At 35.8% G+C, this 26,845-nt stretch overlaps 4 protein-coding genes and 1 long non-coding RNA gene across 7 annotated transcripts; 3 read left to right on the forward strand and 2 right to left on the reverse strand.

Moving 5' to 3' along the window:
* Positions 1-83: 83 nt before the first annotated feature.
* On the forward strand, positions 84-4,326 carry LOC109004560 (inositol-phosphate phosphatase-like). Its single transcript, XM_018983132.2, has 12 exons — positions 84-292; positions 435-490; positions 599-649; positions 1,188-1,268; positions 1,388-1,491; positions 1,587-1,671; positions 2,222-2,276; positions 2,374-2,417; positions 3,272-3,340; positions 3,428-3,528; positions 3,689-3,745; positions 3,998-4,326. The coding sequence occupies exons 1-12, from the start codon at positions 280-282 to the stop codon at positions 4,092-4,094; spliced, it is 813 nt and encodes a 270-aa protein (XP_018838677.1). The 5' UTR covers positions 84-279; the 3' UTR covers positions 4,095-4,326.
* A 746-nt stretch (positions 4,327-5,072) lies between these two features.
* LOC109004552 (cytochrome b561 and DOMON domain-containing protein At5g47530-like) lies at positions 5,073-7,115 on the reverse strand. Its single transcript, XM_018983128.2, has 3 exons — positions 6,479-7,115; positions 5,673-5,927; positions 5,073-5,551 (listed from the first exon to the last, which is right to left on the reverse strand). The coding sequence occupies exons 1-3, from the start codon at positions 7,079-7,081 to the stop codon at positions 5,234-5,236; spliced, it is 1,176 nt and encodes a 391-aa protein (XP_018838673.2). The 5' UTR covers positions 7,082-7,115; the 3' UTR covers positions 5,073-5,233.
* A 6,689-nt stretch (positions 7,116-13,804) lies between these two features.
* On the forward strand, positions 13,805-16,726 carry LOC109004555 (U-box domain-containing protein 4-like). Its single transcript, XM_035688386.1, has 2 exons — positions 13,805-15,325; positions 16,311-16,726. Exons 1-2 carry the CDS (start codon positions 14,003-14,005, stop codon positions 16,371-16,373), a joined length of 1,386 nt encoding a protein of 461 aa, XP_035544279.1. The 5' UTR covers positions 13,805-14,002; the 3' UTR covers positions 16,374-16,726.
* On the forward strand, positions 16,312-22,267 carry LOC109015765 (protein FAR1-RELATED SEQUENCE 5-like). Of its 3 annotated transcripts, XM_035688385.1 has the most exons (8): positions 16,817-17,981; positions 18,528-18,645; positions 18,726-18,863; positions 18,947-19,165; positions 19,236-20,190; positions 21,133-21,416; positions 21,496-21,705; positions 21,797-22,267. In XM_035688385.1, exons 2-8 carry the CDS (start codon positions 18,550-18,552, stop codon positions 21,815-21,817), a joined length of 1,923 nt encoding a protein of 640 aa, XP_035544278.1. In that variant the 5' UTR covers positions 16,817-17,981; positions 18,528-18,549; the 3' UTR covers positions 21,818-22,267. The 3 variants fall into 3 exon arrangements, with proteins under 3 accessions (XP_035544277.1, XP_035544278.1, XP_035544276.1); XM_035688384.1 differs by lacking the exon at positions 16,817-17,981 and adding an exon at positions 16,312-16,403 and having other exon boundaries at positions 19,236-21,416; XM_035688383.1 differs by having other exon boundaries at positions 19,236-21,416.
* Positions 22,268-22,327: 60 nt separating this feature from the next.
* On the reverse strand, positions 22,328-24,996 carry LOC109004558. Its single transcript, XR_001998301.2, has 3 exons — positions 24,489-24,996; positions 22,849-23,005; positions 22,328-22,771 (listed from the first exon to the last, which is right to left on the reverse strand). It is a non-coding gene; the product is annotated as an uncharacterized LOC109004558 (long non-coding RNA).
* Positions 24,997-26,845: the final 1,849 nt, after the last annotated feature.

Consider the following 26,845-nt stretch of genomic DNA (forward strand, 5'->3'; position numbering starts at 1 on the left):
CATTAAATATAACAGAATCTACTAATTATGTCTAAATTATTGAAAATACTTTATAAAAATCATGAATTTCTGGATCTAGGCTTTACAGTGTACCCGAGTAACTGTAGGGGGCATGCTATTACATAAAAATTCCAAATTCATTTACTATATAAACGCATGGGATATTTTGTTGCTGTAGAGTGTGCTGAGTGAAAGGTCGAAGACAAAGCCAGCGCCTTTCGTAGCATCGCCTGATTTTACCTCAGTTCTTTCTCTTCTTCTCCTTCAGAAACTTAAAAAATGGCCGAAAATGGTAGGACCCCATCAACGTCTCTTACGCACTTGTTGTTTATTTATTTTGGTCCAAATTCTTTACGCATTTTCTCGTTGATATTCATTAAAATTTTTGTTCTTTACTTTCTTGTATTCTTTCTTCCAACTTCTTTGGCTTGCAGATTCGCTCTCAGACTTCCTCGCATCTGCTATTGATGCAGCGAAGAGAGCTGGCGAGGTTTGACAATCCAAAGTCCATTATTTTTTTTTTTTGTTTATTGTTAATCTGATTTTCATTTTCCTCGTCTTTTGTTCTATTGTGTTACAAAAATATTTAATTTCTCAGGTAATCCGTAAGGGGTTCTATCAAACTAAACATGTGGAGCATAAAGGCGTGGTATGTCTTTTTCTTCTTTCTTCTATAATTGGTGCGCCATATCTCATGTCTTTTCTCCCCTTTATATGTTTTCTTTATCTGGTAAATGCAAGTTATCGAATTAAGTATACATGTTATTTGACTCATTCAGCATGCCAATAGACGTTTTGCATAGCCATATGATTTTTGAGGTTTTTATGTACCCCATGCTATTGTTGGATATGCTGTTGCCCATGCTTCTCTTTGATTTGGGAGCTAAAAATTAATGGATAAAAATGTATTATGGAAATTTCTGTCACCATGTTCACAAATTAATACGCTAAGAGCTGTTTTTTTTTTCTTTTATTACAAACGGAAAATAGAGTTATAGTTGAGGTGTTTATTTTTGTTATTTTGACCACAGTCAAACATGTGAGGTGTGAGAAACCCATATTCTTTATTTTTTTATCCTTCTATTTTCTATAGCAACTCATTGGTTCATTCTGTGATTGAGGATGTTAACTGGAATTCGGAGGAGAAGCAATAAACTTATAAATTACGAGTTTATTGTGGAATGCAGGTAGATTTGGTAACCGAAACTGATAAGACATGCGAAGATCTCATCTTCAGTCATCTCAAGCAGCTTTACCCCACACACAAGGTCAACACTTATCCCATTACTCATTTCATGCATCAGAGAAAGTTAAATGTAGTGCTCAAAATGTGGTGTTTTTATCTCCTCATAGTTTCTGAACTGGTTCCAACTGTTGTTCTTCTTAGTTCATTGGTGAAGAAACTAGTGCTGCATTTGGTACTGTGGATCTGACTGATGAACCGACATGGATAGTTGATCCGCTGGATGGAACCACTAACTTTGTCCATGGGTAAATATAAGTTTCTTTTATTAAAGGTGATCCTTTTTATTCAATGTATTCAGTCATTTTCACTGTTAGATTTGACACGGCTCAACTTTTTGTAGGTTTCCCTTTATGTGTGTTTCCATTGGTCTTACAATTGGAAAGGTTCCTACAGTTGGTGTTGTTTACAATCCAATAATGGATGAGGTGAGAATTCTAATAGTTCATGTATATTTGACATTAGTGATAAACCATAATGACCAGTCAATGAGGCATAGGGTTAATGTGCAGAACCCACATATAAGAATAATGTACAAGAATCTAATACTTCATGGCTCAAAATATATAAAGAGACATGCAGAATCATCCAATCATTTTACTGATGGACTCTGTAGTTCCCAAGGTATATTCGTCACTTGTGGACTGTTACTCTCACTCAACCACGTGTACAATATTCCCTGATTTTTTTGTCAGCTTCATGTTTGGATTGTCATTTAACACAATTGTCAGTGAGCAATAAGTTGTTTTCTCCCTCTGTCATACTTGTTGCCCGTGACTCTAATAGTCTACCATGATCCAATTAACCTGTGGAAGTCACAGATTCCATATGATCAACATTTTTTCAATTTTCTTTTTGGCTGTTGAGGTGCCCTAGCTTATCTGTACAGTTCTGTCAGACACATAAATTTGACAGTCGAAACATGTTTCAATAAGTACTGCTGGCTGAGATGTATAAATTTGGCTTGTTGATATGTAGCTTTTCACTGGCATACGTGGAAAAGGTGCTTTTCTCAATGGAAACCCTATAAAAGGTGAGATTGATTTTCCTAAACTCTCAGTTTTTGGTTTCTCCTTTACTAAAAAAAGGAACCTCTAACAGCAACATGCTTTTTTTACGCAATGTTGCAGCATCATCTCAAACTGAACTTGTGAAGTCTCTCCTTGCAACTGAGGTACGTAAGTATACAATGGAATCGATTCTTGATACAAAACACTGTAATTATTATACTTTTGTTGCCTTCTTGTAGTCTCTTAGGTATTCTACCAACTGGGAAAGCACATTAGGAAAACATGAGCTCTATAGAGCTTTAGTAACAAAGTCATGAGCCCAAACCAAGTGGATGAAACTCTGCTCTCCTTGACAAGCTATAGCTCTAAATTCAGGAGTCTGGAATTTTACCCTTTTTTTTTTAATTATCCATCCAAGTCACATGAATGTGTACCAACTGATGTTTAGATGCTAGTCTTAAGAACAGGGTGTAGAAAAATCTTTATCTTTAATTCTTTTTTTTTTGGGGGGGGTGGGGGTGGTTGGGGGGGTTTAAGCCTGTGGTCAAAGACATATAAAAAAAAACTTTTGTAATTGGATCCAATTCTTGAAAAACTATTTTCATCCATTGTACACCCCCTTCCTTGTACATAAACAAGAAAAGGTGGAGAGAAGAATAAAAAAGACAACGTGAAAAACAAGTGTAGATGGTTCTTTCAGTTGGCACATAACTTCTTTGGTACAACTTGATTTATGACATTATTTATTCAGTTATGTTTGAAAAATCCCAGTGAGCATATATATGATGTGCCCCTGCTTCATGGTATGTGAATATACAAATCTGCTTCTTAGTTTCTCGCTTGTATTACATTATGAAAAAGCTGAAATTTGGCTTCATGCATATCGTAGACAGATACAAGCTTTAAAAATTCCAGAATGTATTTCAGATTCCAATGTGGTGCAATAAGTTCATAAATACATTAGTTTTGACCGTCAAGAAAACATTTTCAAAACTAAATCTTTATCCTGAAAGAGCAGGCTGGTACTAAACGTGATAAGCTGACATTGGATGCTTCTACAAACAGGATCAATAGCCTACTTTCCAAGGTAAACTATAATCATGTCACCATTGCTATTGGGATTTATAACATGCATTGGTGTCTGTTTATGAATATTAGTTTATCTTCTGAGCAGGTGAGATCCATTCGGATGTGTGGCTCTTGTGCATTAAATCTCTGTGGGATTGCATGTGGAAGGCTTGACCTATTTTTTGAAATCGGCTTTGGGGGTCCTTGGTATGATACCTTTTAAATTTTCAGTGAGGTTGTTGGTTTGATTGGAATGGCCTGATTCTTTTTGTGATATTTTTTGTTTGATGGTTCTTCGTTTGATGTTGTTCTTCTCAAATGAGTTCTGATATGATATGTGATTGACACAGTCCGCTTTCGTACGCAGGGATGTCGCAGGCGGTGCTGTGATTGTACAAGAAGCCGGAGGAGTTGTATATGACCCGTAAGTAACATACTTAAATATGCTTTCTTCTTGTTTCTTGACAGAGGGAAAACAGGAGGTTTCTAGAGAGGATTAGCATTTTTCCATAGCAACCTTATAAGGATGTAGTTAAATAGTCAACACCCATTGATATTTATCCTCTGGGCCTTCACAAAGCAATTCGTGAGTTGGACATGCAATGGGGTGGTTTTTCACTAGCACAGATATTTCCAAATATTTTATCAATCTTAACATTTTATGGTTGTTCATCAGATCTGGTAAAGATTTTGACATCACAGCCCAGCGAGTAGCAGCTTCGAACCCTTTTGTCAAGGATGCATTTGTTGAGGTTTTACGACAATCCGAATGAGAGAACACAAACTGATTGTTGAAACCTGGGATACAGTTTATTTGGTATAGTTTAGTTTGATTCCCATGTTCCAAAAAGTAGTTGCAACATGTTTTTTACGATTCCATCATGTTCCATTTGCTGAGTGATGTTTAATAAATACAACGATTCCTCAAATTCGCGGGGCCTTTTCCAGTGCCAAATCAGTTGAGATGGCAACTCGCACTATTGAATATATATTCCCTTTAAATTATTCCCAAACCTTTATAGAATTAGTATTGATATTTTAGTTACATCCACAGCTTTTATGAGTTCTTAATTTATTGAAACTATCGACCTTAGAATACGCTCTTAACCTGAAATGTGCTTGAATGAATCTCAAAAGCACTATGAAGGCTGTACTTCTTAAGAAAGGGGCAAGAAATTGACCAAAGATCTTTGAAGAAATATGACTAAGTATTTCTAGATGATAATTGCTATTTTTTTATCATAAATTGTCTGAAGATCATATCTGTTGATGGAGCACATTTTAAATGTAAGATGTAAAACAGTAGGTGTGAATAGGGATTACAAGATTAAAGACGACATGTAGCATAGTTCTTTATAGATACAATTTGTCTTGAATTATTGACAAGTGGTGGCTTGAATGATTCCCCCCAAAACAATCCGGCATATTTAAAACCTATATTGAGTTTGTATCTATAGATTAATCAATTCATTGCGCAGGAACCGGCTCATGTGAACTGCTGTCTGCTGCCCTTTAAAGTATTTTATCAAGCCGGAATGCCAAACTGGAACCATCTGGCCTAAGCAGTATTGACCAAAAAGATTATGCTCACTAGGCACCAAATACTTCAATAACGCTTTGGTTATGTGACATAACAGTGAAATAAGATGGGAATTTTCAGTAAATCTGGAGAAAACATGGATGTAGTGATAAGTTTAATATGAAGTAACTGACATGTATGTAGAACGTAAAACGTCCAGGCTCCTGACAGTACCACCTTCCAGTATCCAATTCACTCGGTACATAAGGTATCCTCAATACTCGCATCCATGAATATACAAAAGGGTGCATCAACAGAGAGAATTAAATATATAAAATGAATCCGTTTGAAACAAAAAGAAATCACATCCTCTATCTGGAAAACTGCAATATTCTAAGCAAACTGTGCTGGCCTCGCACCATACCCATTTGCTCCATTCACGCCCTGATGCGTCCTTCCCGCGCTCTCCGACCTCTTCTTCCGAACAAGATACCATGTATACGCTTCCACCCACACAATATTGATTATGAAAATCACAACGATGGCAATGTAACCACTCTTCCACTTCTTCTCCGGCTTCAAAATATCAAATCCTTTGAATATGTTAATGATGCTGAGAAGGATTACTAGATACCCAACTGAATGGTGATAAATATTCCAGTAAAATCTGTACTTGTGATCCTTCTTTGGCCTCAGAAGCAGAGCAAACACCTACACATGAACACAAATCTTTCTCTTAGAAAGCCAGATAATGAAATAGTCACATTTTGTTTAGGCAATAATACGTAAAATAAGATTGATTGATTGATTGTATGGGAAGAAACTCGGGTACCTGAAGTGTTGCGAGGATGAAAAGGAGAACGCCAATTACTCTGTGCTTGGTTTGTTCGACACCAGCAGAGTCGTTTCCAAGCTTAATACCAGTTGCCACTCCAGCAACTCCAATAACATAGGCTGTGGTTTGGCAACTGGCATGAAGATAAAACCATGCAGGGTCTGCGGATTCGAATACCTTCAAGTACCTTGCTATCATAACTCCAATAGGCATCAAGATACCCCAGCTGAAGACATTTAGCACACCATGGACCTGGAATTTCGTTCCAATAACTTTTAGAACTTGGGCCGATTAAAGTAATTCTGACGAAAGTATTCAATGCCTTGAAGAACATTTCAATACGAGAAATCCAAAAACAGACATTTCCTGATGTGAAATAGCAAAAATTGTACCATTCATTACACTACCGCTAATGGACTGGAAAGTAAACAAAGCCATCTTTACAAATACCAAAATTGCTGCTTGTAACACAGATTTATTACTACTTAATAACTGAACCTTGTTTTTGGGTAGAGATAAGTACTCGAGAGTACTTTTGTCAACTTAAGATAACTTGTACTTGAAGGGGGAAAACAAGAAATTAGAATGATGGATCCCACAAACTGAATAACAAGAGACAACAAAGCGATTAGTTTTCCTAGGAAAACTAAACCCAGAAAACCAAACCCAATTGAGATGCAAGAAGATCAAAGAACGAAGAAGAAAAAATCACCTTGGAACTAAAACACCAATTTACGAAACATTAAAAAAAGGAAGTAAAAAGAACAAGAAAACCAAAAAGGAGCAAGTTTCTGTTCACATGCATTTTTATCTCTGGATCTTGAGCCTCCCCCTCCGCTCGTTCCAGCCTCCCCCGACAGGAGATTCAGAACTCCCTTGGAATTGGTGTTAGCGTCATCCAGCGAATGCGGTTGTGGTAGGTCATCTTTAACCGGACCCACTTGCCAAACATGGTTAATAGTGGTGATACTGTTGGGAAGTGCCAAGGTAGCATAGATTACAATCTCGCTATTCGAATACGTTGCTGTGAACTCCGAGACAGCGTAAGTCAGATTGCTCTTCGCCATGGTTGTAGCATAACTAGTGATCTGGGACTGGTAGAATGTCAAGCTTCCATTGGAAAACTGGTAAGCAACAAGTGCTTGTGCTCCCATCATGCCCGAGCCGGTGGGGTTGATTGCCCACGCAGTCCATGAAGAGGGGGTGACCCCGGTCTTCCTGAATGCGATTTGGAGGCTCCCAGAAGATTGGTTGTAGTTCCAATGTAGGAAGGAGTTCAGATAAGGGAGATCAATGCAGGAGCTAAACACCTGGTTGCTAGGGAAGCTGTATTTGCTACATGTTTGAGCCAAGGATGACAGACAGAGAGACAAAAGAACAGAGAAAACTAGCACAGGTTTGAACATGTTAGCCAGCAGACAAGGTGGCCGTGAAGAGACAATTGACATGGAATTGCAAGGAGGATGAGTTATGACATGGAAACTGGAGGTAGTTTATAAAGAGTTTTGTGGGTTCAGGAGGTAGGCCGCCTTTCAGTTTTTAATTTGGTGAAGGTTCCAAGCGCAACATTACACTTCAAAACTAATGCATGTTTAAATTTTCCCTTATTTTAGTTCTCGAAACTTTGTTTGCAACAACCTTCCTTTTTCACCCGGCTGCCTGCCTGCCTGCCTCCGCCTTACTGGATCTGCACGTAGTACAAAAACATGGGAGTTTCCCAAGTGATCTTGATAGGTGATTGTTTGTAAATTTGGGAAACAGTTTGGTCGGCCGTAGCTAGCCTGCTTCACTGCATGCCACATGTACATTCAGATTGATACTGTTTATCAATACATAATTTATTTTATGAATTCATCTCCGGCCGGATATCTTTCTCTGCCTTTCTTTATTATTTCTTCATCTCCTTCTTTATTTTGATGTTAAAAAGATATTTAAATTTTGTGTATTATTTATGCACTCTATTAATGATAACTCCGTCAAGGGATTTTTGGAAACCAGAATCGCACTCCGCCAAAGTCAAAGATCAAAACTAGACTACCCTTTGGATATTTTCTAAGTTTCCAAATTAATAATTTCAGTTAAGGGATTTAGATAGTTTATTTCTTATCATGAGATTAATTGAATTCAAAATAATAATACTGATGTGATTTCAGATGATTTTAATTAATATGTGAATAGTAATATTTTGTAGATTCTATTGAGATGAGTTTGAATATATGAACTATGTTAAGATAAGTTTAATGTTTTTATAAAAAAATGAAAAAATAGTAAGTCCTATTAATGACTAATTTGATATCATTTTAACAACTAAACATAGCCTAAATATTCTTTAAAAGAGAGGAGAAGTGACAAGATGAACTCTCAAACGAGTCTTCTCTTACATCTAAGTTAGAGAGTACTATTGGAAAAGTAAATAATGGTATCTTTAAAAAGAGGATATTTTCTTAATCTATCAATTTTTTATTTATATATGCAAAGAGTCTCTACGAGGGTATATAGTAAGTACGGTCTGCTTTATTTAGTTGGTATTCATAGTTGAAACAAATGTTATTGTTTGCATGATTCCACTTGGAAGGCATATATATGTGTGTGTATATATATATTCGATAGGGTCTCATGACTTTATCTTGTTGACATTAGACTTATGTCCTTGATTTATTAGTCTATTTGGTTGAATTCCTTTCACTTGTTTCGTGAGGTTGAGTGCCAATTGGAACGAATTAATGGCTAGTATTTGATAACACGGGAAGGGTTCCTTTTTGTGACTCAATTATGTCGAGGTTTACCCGTCGGGTCATTGAAGCCAACAATTATCATCGCTAAGGTGATTGGTGATGAAAAAATTTAAATTTGGTTAATTATAATATTAAAATATACACGTGTGAATGTGAGTATGAATGATCATGTTCTACACATATATCAGTAACGATAATCAATAGTTTGTATACAACCGTCGAGCATAAATATAGACTTAGAAAGTTTGGACTAAGGGTATCCCATCCCTAACATGTCATATGAAGACCTAACTTAAGAAGTTAAAACTTGTAGTGCTAGTACACTCTAAACAAGATTATACAATAGACATAGCAAACAAAGAATCATATATATAGAAAATAAAACCACATGAGAGTAATCAAATAAAAAAAAGGCCCATTCACACCTTGCGAAGTCATGGGCCTGGATACCCAATTAGTTCCTTTGATTCAAAATAATAATGAACCCAGGAAAGGGCCTGAAATGGTGGACAAGGTAGGCCTATATGGTGGACCCATGACAGCAGTGACAACAGTTATGGCTTCTGATAAAAGTTCATAGAAATCAAATACGATGTCGAAGAAAAATCTGAGAAGGATATGCTCTGCCCTGCTTTCCTTCTATCCTTCTTTGGCACATGCTAATCCAATCCAAAAAAAAAAAAAAAAAATTTGAGAAGTAGGTGGCAATCAGTCATGGGTGGCAGATGCCAGGGAACGTCGCGTTGTCCAAGCCTTCCTCATGCCCTTTGTTTTTTGTTTTGTGGTCCTCCCCTCCCCCATATAAAGTTTTTTAAAATAGAAATTAAATGGAATTTTAATTTTTTTAAAAAAATAATAAATAAAAAGGATAATAATAATAATAAATAGAAAATTATTATTATTATTATTTATGGAAGTAATTAATGTGCCACAAATATTCAAACTTGTATACAACCTACATCAGATATTATATTTTTCTTTCGATGAATGCTATGCATCAGCTATTATTTACATTCACATTTCAAGATTATAATTTTTTTTTTTTATATGATATAGAGTGTGGGATAATAAATAGTAACTAATGAGAATAATTCATCGAATTAATATTAAAAAAAAATACCCATAAATTAAGGGCATGAAATTAAACAATAATACATGCATAAGAAAAGAGATTAAATTTGTAAGTAGAGTTGTGGAAATTGGTCAACAATATGATTCCATATCTTTTGAAATTTGATGTGAGGAAAGGAAACTCCACTAGCTTGGATAAAGCCCAGAAGTCCATTTCAATGGTTTGACAAATGTTCAACACATTGACAGTCACCCTCTTTTCTTGCCCCCTGATCTTCGAACCTTTATGCTTGATTTTGACCATTTTTTTACGAGTTTTCAGAGCCAGCATTTAGAAGATGTATTTAAATATAATATAAAATTAAAGAAAAATTAATACTTGTCTATCGAAAAGTGCAGGAGAGTCATGCCTTAAGCCTTACGTCAAGACTAATTTAAATTATTTTCATTAACATATTATGATGACATGGCATGAGCTTCCGGAAAGTATTATTATAAGTATAATTTAAAAAAAAAAAAAAAAAAAAACTTTATATTAGAACGTCGGTATTTGTATTAGAAAATGGAGATTGATCCAGATACTATCAATGAACTTGGACGACTCTTTTTATTAAGTTTTTATTTGCATGCCATTATTTTATTTTATTTTATTTATTTGTTGAGGTCACTTTCAGTCAATATACATCCAAGTATATGACAGCTATACAAAATAGAAAGCACTTAATGCTGCAGAGAACCTCTACTGATAACATGAATATATAAATATTTTATACTCTAAATTTTAAATTGAGATATTATAATATAATTTGTCTAATCATAATGGTTAAAGATGGTTAAATAATTGTTTTGTTCAATACTTTTTTAACCACTTATAATTTTTAAAAAATTATTCTTATTAGTTATTATTTACTACTCTACAGTTCACATCCTATAAAAAATACTCTTATACTATATAAAAAAAATACTCCCATATCATATGCCAAAAAAAAAAAAAAAATTACGTCATGTAAAAGTTGTGTGATGTGAATAGTACTAATTTGTAAAAAACTCATAATTTTATAATAATATATTAAGAATATAAATTTCTGTTATTTAGAACACACCCATGGTATAATTAGTATTGGGAAATATTCTAGTTATAAAAAAATTACACAAAAATAATTTTATAAATTGATGTGACTTAAAGTGATTTGTCAGATTATAAAATTATTTTTATTGTAAAGTAAATTTAACGAATAGATAAAATCATAACAATTTATATGATTACTTTTATGTAATTCGTTTATAGATATAGTAAAATTCATTAATATTTATAAGGAGTATGTTTTTGAGGCGTGAAAATCTAAGACCTCACATTCCCTTTCGTTACTAAAATTGAATGTAAAATTCATTGAGAATACATCTCTGTGGGGATTATGGAACAGACGACTTCACCCTCTCTTCTATTACTGTAAAATAAGGACATACTAATTAAACTATAAGCCAACTAATTTTTTATAATCTTAATTATTCGAGTGATTTTTTTTTTTTTTTAGAGAAATGGAGAACGTCTCATTCATGAACTTGAGGATTACAATTAAATGATTTAGGTACCGTTTAGATAATGAATTACGATGAGATGAGTCGAGATGAAAGTTAAAAATTAAATAAAATATTATTAAAATATTATTTTTTAATAATATTATTATTTTGAGATTTAAAAATTTTAAATTTTTTATTATATTTTATATAAAAATTTTAAAAAATTATAATGATAAGAAAGATGAAATAAAAATATTTTTAATATTGAAATCAAACCTTAATCTATAATCTATATTAAAAAAAAACATAATTATTAATTGGACAATGCTACATGGCTGCTCAGTTCTTACTGCTAGACTGACCAATAATTCACTCTTTTTTTAATATTTTTTAAACATTTAAAAAAAAACCCAATTTGACGAGTGATAAGTTTGTAATTATTATCTGCGAATTAAAAATAAATAAATAACAAATGATGACACGGGACTTGCCTCGTTACCACTCGTACATCAATCATAGTACCGACCCATTATTTTAGGCTATAAAGGCATGGATTCATGATTCATCCGCAAGTTAAACGAGTAGTCCGTCCGCGCAGCCATCATGAGGCTCATGAAAAACCAGATCAAATAATCCTATAATTAATCTATGAATGGCTAATCCTACTGTTCTTAATTTATTATGTGACACACACTCGCATAAATCCAACCCTTAAAATCCCACTTTCTGGGACTTTAATTAAAAGTTCACGTGGCAATACTGACTCCATTATCCCAATCTTAGCTCCAGGTGGCCATTAATATATGTATATATATATATATACTTTTTAAAAATATAAATTTCAAAGTCAAATACGCGTAATCAAGACGAACCACACACTTTTAATTATTAAAAATATTTCATAAATATAATTTATTAATTATAAAATTATTATTTTTATTATAAATTAGATCTAATAAATTAGATAAAAACTATATCAATTTATAAGATTATTTTTATTCATTATTTTATAAGTATAACAGTCATCTATAATTATATTTTTAACAAGGTATTAACTCTTGAACGAGTGCTCCAAAATATAAATACATAAAATAAAATAAAGCATCTTCAGCTTATAAAAATTAAAATATTAAGGATAATTAAGAAAATACGTAAAGCATGTTTACACTTATATGCGATGACACGTAAAATTGTACCTGCTACTCTCGAACTTGTGTTTAATGGGGACAAAGTACAAACACCATCTTTATATATATATATATATATGAGAATGTGGGTACGTAGGGTGCTAAACAACTCAGCATGTTGCATCATGGAAGAACATAAAATTAAAAAAGGATCGTGTTAACCTAATTAAATTATTAGTGAATGGTCTTCCACATTGGTATAATATATATATATATATATATATATATTAAGTGTTACAAAAAAGGAGCGGTTACCTAACTCTAGCTAAGAAGGTGAAAGATTAGGAGTGAGAATTGAGGAGTCAGTGTTGAACAACGACCAAGAGAGTTGCAATTTAGATGAAGGGCACATTGGTTTTGTTGGTTTGGTTCTTGAAATTTTCGTAAAATCATATAATTCCAACCATGTAATAATGTATACCGAGGAATGCTGGATATATAAGTTGGTTGTAAATTTTAGATTTATTTTTTAAAAAAAATGCATGAAATTTAAGTACCTAAGATAACCTAAGATTAAGACATTATAAATTTCTTTGTATATATATTTCACCTTAGAGTATAGCATTGACTTCTTCAAATATACATTCAAAATTAAAAAAAATGTAAATAAAATAATCTACATTAACTTCTTTAAAAAATGAAAGTTATGAGTTACAGTAATTTTAAGTATATTTTTAAAAGTAATATTTTATTGTAAAAATTATTACAATTATTTTATTTTTTAATTTTCATTTGCCACGACTTTTATTCCTCTCAAACACTTTTTCATTTTTATTAATTAAAAATTATATTATTAATTAATATATAATTAGTATAATTATAAAAAATATAAAAAAATTATTATTAAAAAAATAATTAAATTTTGAATTTATGAAAAATATATATATTTTAATTAGATTTTAAAGATGATTATGACGAAATCAATGCTAATGATCGGAAGCAAAAAAGGGAGGTGATGGGTTGGCAACATGTGTCCCCATTCTGGCCAGAAGTTATGGTGAGAAATTGTGAGAGTGACTACTGTCATAAATCCATCCCCAAAAGTAGAATCTATGGCAAGATCAGAGTACTCAAATTGTCTCTAACTTTATTCTACTCTCTCCACGCAACCTCAAAACGCCTGATAACCGCTGGAAACTCCACTTATTTACCAATGATATTTTATTGGTAGAGTTACGGCTCATTTACATTTTGTTTTTAATTTATTAATAAAATATTTTTTTTTTAAAATTTAAAAACATCAAATCAAAATTAAAATTTAAACAAATATTTTTAAAAATATTATTTTATTTAAAATCTATAGAAAAATTATAAAAAGAATGTAACTCTATCATTTCTCTGTTGTATTAATTCCAAATTATATAATTTAACATGAAAATTAAAAAAATATATAAAAACGTTTAACAAATTTAAAGTCATGAAGCGACGTCGGTTCATCTATTCGCCGACGCCTGGCGGAGGGGTCCCACGTGTAAAAAGAGACCACATCGCACACGGTACTGTGATCACTGTCACATCAGTCCTCCTCCCTTCTGATAAGACTTAATGCCGACAAGTGTTATCTATATGGTCTGTGACCATAACGACCTCACTCGTCTGTTCGTTTAGCTTGGACCAGATACGAAAGCCACTACTATTAGGCTACTAGCCTTTAAAGTCTATTCCCCGACCTTCTTTCCCAACCTCTCTCTCGCGATGAAAATTTCTTTAAAGCCTTTAAAGATTTCTCAAATTCGTCGAACGGACTGAGAAAATAGTTAGTTCATTTATATATACATTCGTAAGTTCTTCTGAGCTTTTGTCTCCGACCACAATGGTTTCTGTCGGAGATTCTCATTCCAGCTCCAACCGTTTCCCTCTCACCCGAAACATTTATGCTCCTGATCCACTCAAAATTCACCGACACACCGGCCGCTCCATGCGCACGATACGGTCCAATGTGTTCCAAAGAAACGAAGATGACAGTTGCTCGTTTGTCGTTGAGAGATCCACATGCGTGTCCGAGAACCTCAACCTAACGGACTCGGGCATCGACATGAGGCTCAGCGAGCTCGCTCTGCGGAAAGGCAAGTCAGCAAAGTCCACGTCGTCCTCGGAGGAGGAGATAAGGGAGTTTCTGGATCTCTCTCAGGCATTCAGCGACTTGTCGGTGTGCAGCAGCGATATCTCGGGAGAGTTACAGAGGCTAGCGACGTTGCCCACGTCGTCCTCCGACAAGGACAACAACGGTGAGGCTAACGCGGCGGAGGTCGAGCCTTGTTTGGGGTTTCTACAGAGGGAGAGCTTCTCGACAGAAATAATCGAGAGCATTTCACCGGAGGATCTTCAACCAACCGTGAAGATCTGCGTCGACGGGCTTAAATCTCCGTCGATCGCAGTTAAGCGGTCTGCGGCGGCCAAGTTAAGGCTCTTAGCGAAAAACCGGGCCGATAACAGGGCTTTAATCGGCGAGTCCGGTGCGGTTCCTGCTCTGATTCCGCTACTCCGGTGCAGCAGCGACCCGTCGACTCAGGAACATGCCGTCACGGCGCTTCTCAACTTGTCCCTTCACGAAGGCAACAAGGCGTTGATAACAAACGCCGGTGCGGTCAAGTCCCTTGTCTACGTGCTCAAGACCGGGACCGAGACATCGAAGCAGAACGCAGCGTGCGCCCTGCTGAGCTTGGCTTTGGTGGAGGATAACAAGAGTTCCATCGGGGCCTGCGGGGCGATTCCACCCCTGGTCTCGTTGCTGCTGAACGGGTCGAGTAGGGGGAAGAAGGACGCATTAACGACGTTGTACAAACTCTGCTCGATTAGGCCGAACAAGGAGAGGGCCGTGATCGCGGGGGCCGTCAAGCCGTTGGTGGCGCTGGTGGCGGAGCAGGGCACGGGGATGGCTGAAAAGGCGATGGTGGTGCTGAGTAGCCTGGCGGGAATCGAGGAGGGAAGGCAGGCCATAGTCGAGGAGGGCGGGATTGCGGTGCTTGTGGAGGCGATTGAGGATGGATCGTTGAAAGGGAAGGAGTTCGCGGTGGTGACGCTGCTACAGCTGTGTGCGGACAGCGTGAGGAATAGAGGGTTGCTGGTGAGGGAGGGGGCTATTCCTCCTCTGGTGGCGCTTTCTCAGACGGGGAGTGTTAGGGCCAAGCACAAGGTGAGTAGTTGAGTTGGTGGCGGTGATTGGGATTTTTTATCATAAACCCTATTCACAATCACTTTTGAGTATTCTAACGTGGAGAAATTCTACGTATAATGAAGTGTGTAACCCTTTTGAAAAAAAAAGTAAAATTGATTATTAAAAATTAATTTTTTTATATGAATTTTATATTTTATTGTTATTTTTAATATAAAATAATTATTTTTACTAAACATCAAGGCCATAAAAAGTAATATGATTGGTTGGTCATTTTTTTTAATATAAAATAATTATACTCAAAAGTGACGTGTGTAGCAGCTTCTTTTTTATTCTATACTGTTCTTCAAATTCTAACCATTTTTGCAGGCAAAATGCTTTATTGAATTATAGGTTGTAGATTTCTCTTCTTTCAACTTTCAAACAAGCGCTTTAAATTTGCAAACTCAGGTCAATTTGGCGTTTCATGATGCTGATTGCTGCAACTTGACTTTTCTGACATAACTATTGCTGCATGATGCGGCAATGACTTTAGGATAGAACTGTGTTACCCTTTTAAGTGCTTCGTGTTGTTTGCTTGTTGGGATGAAAATGTTATTATCTTGGTATTATATAGATGGACGGTATTGATGAGTTTGGGGAGTGATTCATGGATGGTGCCTTGGACAACACCTTAGGTCACAATTTATTTGTTGGGGTTACCTTGAAAAAAAAATGTTAGGTCGTGTAGTTAAGGGCAACGCTATCAGTTTTTGATCGGTCTTGGTTATTAGGAAGTGAAGATGATGTCCTAGTTAGATAATTTAAAGTAATAATTGATTGACTCATGAATGGTCCATTTTCTTGAAGAATCTACAATATATAATTTTCGCAGTGTGTCTTCTGCGATTATGATCTTGTTGAAGGCTGTTTGGATACTGCATCTGATACAACAACCCCTTCATTTTAATTCTTGGGGTTATATGATTGGCTTTAATATGAACAATGGTTCTTATTGCCTTTGCAGGCTGAAACACTTCTCGGGTATCTGAGAGAACCAAGACAAGAGGCAACCTCTTCGAGTCCATAGACAGGAGGTATTATGTACTATTTAGCAGAGGTAATTATTGTGGGAGGTTTGGTTGTGTATATATGGAATGCTTTCATGATGTTTTGTACAGTAGGTATTGAGAAATTTAGGAGAATATTTGTAGAAGCAAAATTAGGGAAGCTAGACTGACCTGTAGTTGTAGGTTATTGGATTTTCTTTATTCCTTCTTATTCTCTGAGGTGGAATATACATATTTTTCTTTTTCTGGGTTTTGGGTTGTTCTCCTTATGTTTTGTTTGGGTGACCCCAATTTTTGTGAAAAGGTTTACTGGTTGTCTTGTTTCGTGTAGCTGAAATAAAGAGACTTTGTACTACTTGCTTGGATCATGTTATTATTATTTTCCATACTCTGGCATATCTTGCAGCCTGCAAACTTCTCCATGGTGAAATTATTTTCCATTTGCTTGGAATATCTTCCTTTGACTCAACAATGTCTACCACCATATTATATCCATTCAAAGTAAATATGCATTCAATGTAACTTTCTATTCTTTCAGCATTGCATTCAATTGGGAGTTTGAATGGAAAACTGTAAAGAATTTTTAATTAAGGTGGGGGCTGAGTGCAATTTGGTAGGTCCTCTCTGCTCTACTACAGCCTCTACTCTGTTGTAAGGGGTGTGGGGCTACTATTTCCGGCTTGTCCTTGACTCCTTGCACAGAATCTACCGAATCCCACCAACAAAAGTCCAAACCGGCCCACATAATTAAAGATTCAAATTTCTGGGTTGTACTCAAAGTTCCTTCTTTTAATGTTGTCCCCCCCTATTAATCAAAGCCTTAGCTGGCGTTTGTCAAACTTACTTGCAGTTCTGGTGAAATCAAAACCGATGTTTGCATTTCCGAATTCGGGAAGTGGTTTTTGAATGGCGTGTAGTGTCGGTACCAACTTTTACAAGTCTTTGGGCAGAAAGAAAATTACCTGGTCTAGCGTTTTCCTTTTACCATATGGAATACGAATTTTGACCTGCAGCCTGCTCTTTGAGATATACTACGTACAGTCCCCTTAAGCAGTCCCCGCGTACGCAGTTGTTTGTCGTTTGTCCATATCAGCTTGGTCGAAAGACGAAATTAACCTCCTCTGCTTTGAGCCTTTGACGAAGACAATGGAAGGAATTCAAAATCAGAATTCACTTTGCCGCTACTATTCATCCCGCGCGACCCAGAAAGTTCCTCCACCTCTGGCATTGTTTTCACTGACCTCCACCACCGGCGTTGTGTTCATCTCCTCCACCACCATCAGCCGGTAACGTCCTCCCCCACCCACTGCTTAACGAAAATCGTTTTGCCGCTAGGAGCCCCGCGCGCGACCCAATTTTTTTGTCTCCTCCACCACCAGCGTAGTGCTAATCTCCTCCACCACTGCCGTCATGTTCAACTCCTCCACCAACATCAGCCGGTAACAAGGATCGAGGCTACCGAGCAAATCTGTTTGCCGCTAGGAGCCCGCGCGAGCCAAAAATTTTTTTCTCCTCCACGAGCTCGCGCGACCCAGAATTTTTTTTCTCCTCCACCACCGCCGTCGTGCTAATTTCCCTCACCACCGCCGTCGTACTCAACTCCTCCACCACCGGTGCTGTGCTAATCGGTTTGCCTCTACCTAGTTTCTTCAGTTTCGGCTTTAATAATCCATATGCATGTACTAGCTTTGGGTTCCTGTAATATTAACTTCATCAATTAATCCTTGTTGCCTGATGATAAGTAAGAATGGCGTTCTCTTCTGAAGGAACTAGTTAGATTCATCTGAATTTAGATTTCAAGGTCATTATTTGGCAAAGCAAAAAAAAAAAAAACAGTTAGCAAAAAAAATTTAGATTTCAATGTAAATTTTATTTTTCCTTAGGCAATGTTTGATATTGTTGATTTATCCACAAAAAAAAATTAGAGGAGCAGCATGTGTAGATGCCAGAGGTGGAGGAGCAGCATGTGTTTGATAGTTTGTTTGTGTTTTCTTGGGACTGTGTAGATGAAGAATAAGTTTTAGTTGTGATTGGTGGATTGCTTTTTGTGACTCTGAGTGTTCCTACCCATTGTTATTACCAGATTATTAAACATGTTCAGCACTATATATTTAGGAATAGGCTATGATTCTCTTTACTGTTAATTTTTTATCTTGAATTGGCTGAATGTGTAGGTCCATTTTGGTAGACAATTCGATGGAGAAAGGGGAAGAAAGCACAAGGCCTACCGGCAGTGCCACAAGGCCTACCAGCAGTGCTACAAGGCCTGCCAGCTCTACTGCAATGACACAGGTATTCTTTTCCCATCCAAAAGCCATGTTATCGGTGTCATTTATAATTTGGTGATAAGTCATTTTATGCCATTGTTTTAGGAAATACCAAGACCATTTTATCCAGATTGGTCAGCATATAACAGCTATATGCATGGGTATCATGGGATGATGCCACCTACATTTTTCCCACCGTTTGCTCCTCGTCCAAATGCCGACCCTTATTCATGGAGAAACGAGGTGATAAACTTTATGATTTGGAAGTTTCTATATTTAAATCCACTTTGTGAAGGACATTTATGTTTATTTATTGAAAAATCCAGCTTCCAACGGGAGTACCGTTTAGACCACCAATTGCCTATCCTTATGCTCCTCCAATTCCCTATCCGGGATGTTCAAGTAATTCAAAGGACATGACAGAACCCTCCTCGTCTACTAGGCCAGAACCCTCCTCGTCTACCAGGCGATCATTATTTTCTTCTGAAAGCAATACTTATGAGGATAGTTCAAATGTCGGAGACGAGGACATTGAACAAGAGCAGGTATACACTTTATATATTGAAATTGAGTTTATACATTCCTTATCCTGATATGTGTTATGGGTTAATGCAGGAGTTTGATAATCCAATGGTTGAGGAAGTACCATCAATGGTTGAGGAGGTACCATCGATAGTTGAGGAAGTACCATCGAGCAGCCATGGAAATGACGATGATGGTGTTATAGAGCCGAGGCCGGGGATGTCATTTAAAACTGAGCATGAGCTTTTAGACTTCTATAAGAAATATGGAAAACAGATTGGGTTTGGTGTAATGACCCAAAGAAGTAAAAGGGAAGACGATGGGAGTGTTAGGTATTTAACACTTGGTTGTGCTCGTGGTGGTAAGGCAAGGAACCGTACCTCGAATGTTTCTAAACCACGGCCGACAACGAAGACGGATTGTAAGGCTAAGATTAATGCAATCGTGCTTGATGGAGTGTTGCGTATAACTACCGTTGATAATGCACACAACCATGGGTTGAGTCCAAGGAAGGCAAGGTTTTTTAGATGTAATCGTGCTATCGACGCTTCCGTGAAAAGACAACTAGATATCAACGATAAGGCAGGAATAAGTATGGCTAAAAGTTTCAACTCGTTGGTTGTCGAGGTAGGTGGATATGATAATCTTCCATTTGTTGAGAAGGATGCGCGGAATTATATTGATAAGGCCCGACATCTTAGGCTTGGTAAAGGAGGTGCTGATGCACTCCGTGGCTACTTTGAGAGAATGCAGTATAAGAATGATGGGTTCTATTCCTTGATGGATTTAGACGACGAGGGAAGATTAAAGAATGTTTTTTGGGCGGATGCACGTAGTAGATCAGCATATGGCTATTTTGGGGATGTTGTGACATTTGACACAACATACCTAACAAATAGATATGGCATGCCATTCGCCCCTTTCGTAGGTGTTAACCATCATGGACAATCAATACTTTTTGGAGCAGGTTTGATTTCAAGTGAAGATACTGATACATTTGTTTGGTTATTTGAGACTTGGTTGAAATGTATGGATAAGAGAGCACCAAATGCTATCATCACTGACCAGGATAGGGCCATGAAAAATGCCATAGCAATAGTCTTTCCGAAGACCCGACACAGGTATTGTTTATGGCACATTATGCGAAAACTACCAGAGAAGTTGGGTTCCCATTCTAAATATAATGATGGATTGAAGAGCGCATTACACAAATGTGTTTATGATTGCCAAACTTCTGAAGAGTTTGAGAAGTCTTGGGAGGTGTTCCTTGATACGTATAATTTGCATGAGAATGTATGGCTTCAAAGTCTATATAGTGAGAGGATGCATTGGGTTCCTGTATATCTTAAAGATACATTTTGGGCTGGAATGAGCACAACTCAAAGAAGTGAGAGCATTAATGCATTTTTTGATGGTTTTGTGCATTCGGGGACAACGTTAAAAGAGTTCGTTGATCAGTTTGACAATGCATTGAGAAAGAGAGGAGAGAATGAGATGGCAGCGGACTTTCACTCATTTAACTGCACAATCCCATGTATAACCCATTTACCCATGGAGAAGCAATTTCAAGAATTGTATACTAATTCTAAATTTAAAGAAGTGCAGTCTGAGGTAATGGGGATTATTTATTCTCATTGTATTCTCATCAAGACGGAAGGGGCAATTTCGACATATCAAGTTAATGACCAGTTGCAAGTTGAAGGGTATATTAAAAGAGTTACATACCAAGCATACTTTAATGAAGAGGAGTGTGAGGCAAAGTGCATGTGTGGACTATTTCAGATGAGAGGCATTTTATGCAGGCACATTCTTGCTATTTTCTCAGTAAAAGATGTTCAATCAGTGCCTTCAAAGTACATTATGGACAGGTGGCGAAAGGACATTAAGCGTAGGTATTCTCTGATTCGAAGCAGTTATGATGATTTGAGTAATAAACCAGCTGCTGGAAGGTATACTAATTTGATTAAGCTGTGCTACGAAGTTGCTACAAATGCAGCTGAGAGTGATCATTTTTCAATGGATATGACACAGAAGTTGTTGGCTATGAATTTGAGTTACACAAAAACCAAGGCGCAGCCTGTAATTGTGAATGTTGGTACTGAGGTTAATGATGTTGAAATGGGAAGTTCAAAAAAAGTGTTAAGTCCTCGCATTGTTAGAGGTAAGGGGAGGCCTCCATCAAAGAGACTGGCACCTACAGTAGAGAAGGTTATGAGGAAGCAACAAACTAAACGTAAACAGTCCGAGACCGGTGCAAAGAGAAAGAGAAAAAATGTATTTAATTTGTTTGTTATACTTATGTAGAGTTATTCCATAAAAAAATATAATTTAATTATGTATGGTTAAAATGTAGGCACCTGAACTTCAGGATGAGGTCTCGAGTGGCGCTCCAACAACAGATGAGGTCTTCAGTACAAGTGGCGTTGCAGTAACAACAGATGAGGTCTTGATCACAAGTGGCGTTCAAGCAGTAACAGATGAGATCTTGAACACAAGTGGCGTTCAAGCAGCAACAACAGATGAGGTCGTATTTCCTGGCACACAACAAAGTGTCATTAGCCAGGTATGTAATAGTTCGTGTATATAAATTTGTGTACTATGGTATGACAATTTTTAAGTGATTTCTAAATCTATTTTCATTAATCTGATTGCAGGTGGATCTTCAACATGGTTAATTTTAATCAGTGTATAATGATAGTGACAAGAATTTTATGCCTGTGGAGCTGTTGGCATTTTATACATTTGTTTGGCATTTGTGTAGCTGGTTGGCATTTGTGGAGCTGTTGGCATTTTGTGGAGCTGGTTGGCATTTGTGTAGCTGGTTGGCATTTGTGTAGCTGTTGGCATTTTGTGGAGCTGGTTAGCATTTGTGGAGCTGTTGGCATTTTATGTAGCTGGTTGGCATTTTGAATGTAGCTGTTATTGGTCGCTATTGAAATTTTTGTACTCGTTGTTTGTGGTCACACTTTGTATTTGTGGACCTTTTTTGTATTTGGCATTAGCCATGGCTACATTTGATGACAACACTTTGTATTTCTGGTTACTGAAATACCTGTTGTGACATTTATTTTCATACACAATGTTCTTTGCTTTTAATGAAGAATGTCATATATTTAAGTTCTTCACAATTTAATGCACCTGTTGTGACATATATTTAAGTTTCACAATTTATTATTGCACTATTACAGCAACAAATTTGATGGAAAATACGTAATATTGATTGCAACATAAGTCTGGTACAGTTGGAAATAGAAACTGCATATTACAACTTCGCACAAAAGACTGCATATTAATGCAGAAGGTTTACAAGTAACCAGTCTGGCTACACTAGAACACAACAAGTTGACAACATCCAAAAAGTCTCTAACACAAACTTAATCTTCAATTGTCGTTGATCGTAGCAAACAACATGAGATTAGTATTGTCAATGCCCAATACACGCAAAGTAGCATGCGTGCATGTTGGAGTTCATTCTCTCTCCTTTGGACTTCTTCCTCTCTTTTTTCGACTTCTTCCTCTCTTTTTTCGACTTCTTCCTCTTTTTGCTGGAGTTCTCTTTCCCTAGCAAAGGGACTTTCATTTCGTTGTTCAAAATCTGCCCATATAAAGTAGTTGCAGTATGGTTTTCCCTGCAGCAAATAACTTGTAAAAATCAATGTAAAAAAAAGAAAGATCACTTCAACAATGTAGGAGATTAAGTGATGACCTCTTTATTGTACTTTGGACAAGTGAAAAAAGGTCTTCTTGGATTTCTCGAAGTGTTCGAGATTTTGAGACGTGCAATCGACCCACATAAACATATTGGAGCATTTCTCAAATAACGATCACCCAAGGAAGATGATGACTGAGATGACGACATTGCACTTTATTAAACACAAACACCCATGAAACAAGTAAAATATTAGTATAGTGGTGAATTATACTATTAGTAAAATATCAAACACAAACACTCAAGCTGAATTATTGCCCATCTCTGGGCTATTAATTTATATAAATATTATTTTTGCTCACTATCATCTTGAGTGTCTCAATTAACTCCACCTGTTATATGTGATGCATTCCCCTTTTAGCATGTGTATCACTATGTGTTTGACTCAAATCTTCTATCTCTCACTCTTGTTACCCTTCTCTGTGGGTTGTGTGACCAAAGGTCAAAATCCTCAGATTTCATTGGGTGAGTTATATTATCATCTGTCTTCGTGGAATAGCATATTCTTAGAAAATGCTGAAGTCAAGAGAATTGTCATACAATCCTTAGAACTGAACTATATACTAAGCAATATGCATTTACTAAACATTGATGCATTAAACATATATATTGGAAGAGCAAACTATGGTACATGCAGAAAGTCAAATTAGATTAAGAATGAACATTTGTATATGTTAAATGAACATTAAAAATGTTCCTTTTTTTTCTTTTTTTCTTTTCTATTTGGATGCTCCTTTTGAAACTTCAGTTATGTATTGACTCTACTCATTCTCTTGTTTGATTGCAGGATTTTGGGATCAAGTATAATATGGAAAATGGTGGACCTGCTCCAGAGGGAATCACCGATAAGATCTATGAGAACACAAAAACAATAAAGGAGTACTTCAATGCAGAAAATCTACCTGATGTATTTCTTGCTTCCTATGCTGCCCGAGTTTCCTTTTTACTCCCCTTGTGATGTTGTTATTAGACTGTTATACGTAGTTTCAGTTATCATGTTATTATCTGTCATTTCAAAATATGCATATAGGTGGATATCTCTACAGTAGGTGTAACTAGTTTCCAGGGCCCTGAGGGACAATTTGATGTTGAGGTTTTTGATTCAGCAAATGATTATTTAAAATTGATGAAGTAAGTTTTCCCTACAGGATCTCCATTTCTCTCCTATATTTGCATGAGCAACACAGATGCCAATGGGTCATTCCATTCATTGTAGTCTTATTACATTGCATGAAACTGAGTCACTGAGTCACTGAGTCCCTCTCACACATTTTCTCAAACAATTGGACTGCAGCAGCAAATAACACCACGACATTCCAACAACAACTAACAGAATTTCCAACAACAACAAACTATAAAGATGTACTTCGAAGATGCCTTAATTTCCACAATTACCAACAACAACGTGTATGAAGATGTACTTTGAAGATGCCTTAATTTCCAGAATTACCAACATAACCTTAATTTCAAATACGAACTCAAACAGAGAAATATTGCCTACCAAATGCCTTAATTTCTAACAAAAACAGAGAAACATTACCACCAATTACCAAATGCCTACCTACCAAATGCCTTAATTTCTAACAAAAAAAAAAAAACAGGGAATCATTGCAATAAAAAAATTGGGATAAATCAACCTATTAGGGCTCAGACGGAGTGAAGTTAGGGCTGGGCTCAAAAATTACTCTTTTCGGCGGAATCAACTCCTCCACCACCTCGCACCACGACGTTCACCACGACGTTAGGGCTGGGACTTCGAATTTATTAGAGTTCTCGGCAACGCGACGCGAATCTCCACCACCGACGGAGTGAAGTTAGGGCTACTCTTCTGGGCAAAGCATCGGTCTCGAGGAGGAAGAAATCAACTCGTTTGAGGACGGAGTGAAATTAGAGTTCTCGGCAAATATCAACTCGTTCGAGGACGGAGTGAAATTAGAGTTCTCGGCAACCTCTTCTGGGCAGAGTCTGGGCAGAGGTTAGGTCTCGCTTCGAAGAGGTCTCGGATCAAAGAGGTCTCGCTTCGAAGAGGAAGGCGTCCGTCCATCAAGCCAGACGACGTCGTAAGCACAAGTTAATAAAACGGGGCGTTTTTGCCACGTTGGGCGTGCGCGCCCAGTCCTCTGACTTGGGACTGCATAAAGACTTTCTCCTGCTCTTTTTACCAAGTTGAAGGCATATTTTGACCTGCAGCCTGCTCTCGAATTCGAATACGAATTGGTCTTCTTTTTGCGCGCCAACCCTTAATACAACAGATCTTCGAAACAGTGAGCAGGAAAAGGATTAATTACAATTTCACGTACAAAATTACATTTCTTTCACTCCACACTGTTTAGTGTTTATAGTATTATACTTTGTGAAATGATAAGTGGTGAGTGCGCAAACAGTCTAATATTTTGAAAAAAAAGTGAATAAATATGAAATTTATATGAAAAAAATTATTTTTTTTAAAAATAATTGTATGATATTTATATATTTTATGACTGTATGTAATGCTTAATATTTCTTTCTTTTTGAAAAAATCTTACGCCCACGTACCACAATGTAAAATCTGTAATTACATGACGAAAATCTTTGGACAGCGTCGAATTGAATCCGATTAATTTTAACAATTATATTGATTATTGATTACCCAAGTAATTTTATTTGATAAAAAATAAAAAATAAAAAATTCTTAACAAAATGAAGAGATTGCTGTTAAAGTCTCGTATGTTTTCTCAATTCATTTTAATTCATTTTATCTAATTATTATATTTTTTTCAAATTTTTATACAAAATAAAGTAAATAATTCAACATTTTCAAATTCTAAAATAAAAATAATATTAAAAAATATAATCTAATAATATTTTATTTAATTTTTAACTTTGATTCCGACTCATCTCATCTCATCTATGAAAACAAACAACAATCGACGCTTAGTTGGGACTTGGGTTAGAGCCTGATATCGAAGGCTTCGGTCTAAAGCTTCGTGTTAAGATATTTTGGAGAGGTTTTTGCCGGTCTTTCATCTTTTTTTGGGTTATAGATCTTCTATCTTTTAAGAGATGGGTCAAAATAAGGAAAAAAAAAAAAAATCGACCCTAAAAAGCTATTCAGTTTTTAAAACTTCACATCACAAACTACTAATCAATTTGAGTTATTCAAATTTTATCTTCGATCTTCTATCTTTGATCAATTACGAAAGACTTGCACTTTGTAACATCATTCTGTTTGACCGTTAAGATGCATGAAAATTAAATTTTAAACCTTGACATTTAGATTTTAATGAAATAAATGATACGAAACGACCTTAATAATTAAAATTTTAATGAAGGGTGCAAAGTTGCAATTTTGTATAGTTTGAAAGGTACTATGCATCAATTTTTATAATTAAGATGTTCCAAAATGTTTTTGTCCCTAATACTTTAAAGAAGTAATTCCACGACCCATTCAGCTGTGCTTGATGAGAGCATTCTCATCCTATTTCTCATAAAATTTCTTATAACTTAATTAAAAATACATTCTCTAAAAGCTTTTCTTAAATTTTACCATCTTTCAAAAACTTCATACATCTCATTCTCTATCATTTCTCTATTCTATTAAAATAATATTTCTCTACTCATTTTTTATTACTTTTTTCTCTCACTTTCATTTACAACTTAACTATTCAATATTTTTTCTTATATTTTGAACTATGACTCTAGTGAATATTTTAAACAAAAATTTAAATTATGTTTTTTGTGGATATGATAATATTTTTAAAATTAATTTTTTTTTTATATATTTTCGTAATTAATTAAATTATTTTTTAAATTATCATTTAAAACTATAATAAATATGAGTATGAGAGAAAGTGCAAATGATTGGAAGAAGAATTTATTTTATGTATTAGAATAAAATATTGATAAAAAATAGTTTAGGAGATGAATAACGATTCCCTATATTTGGGACTATTCATTCCAATATTTGAAAAATCACTGTTCATCTCCTAAATCTTTTCCCTAAAATAAGGATTTG

Source organism: Juglans regia, chromosome 3 (genome assembly GCF_001411555.2).
Source record: "Juglans regia cultivar Chandler chromosome 3, Walnut 2.0, whole genome shotgun sequence".
Classification (NCBI taxonomy): domain Eukaryota; kingdom Viridiplantae; phylum Streptophyta; class Magnoliopsida; order Fagales; family Juglandaceae; genus Juglans; species Juglans regia.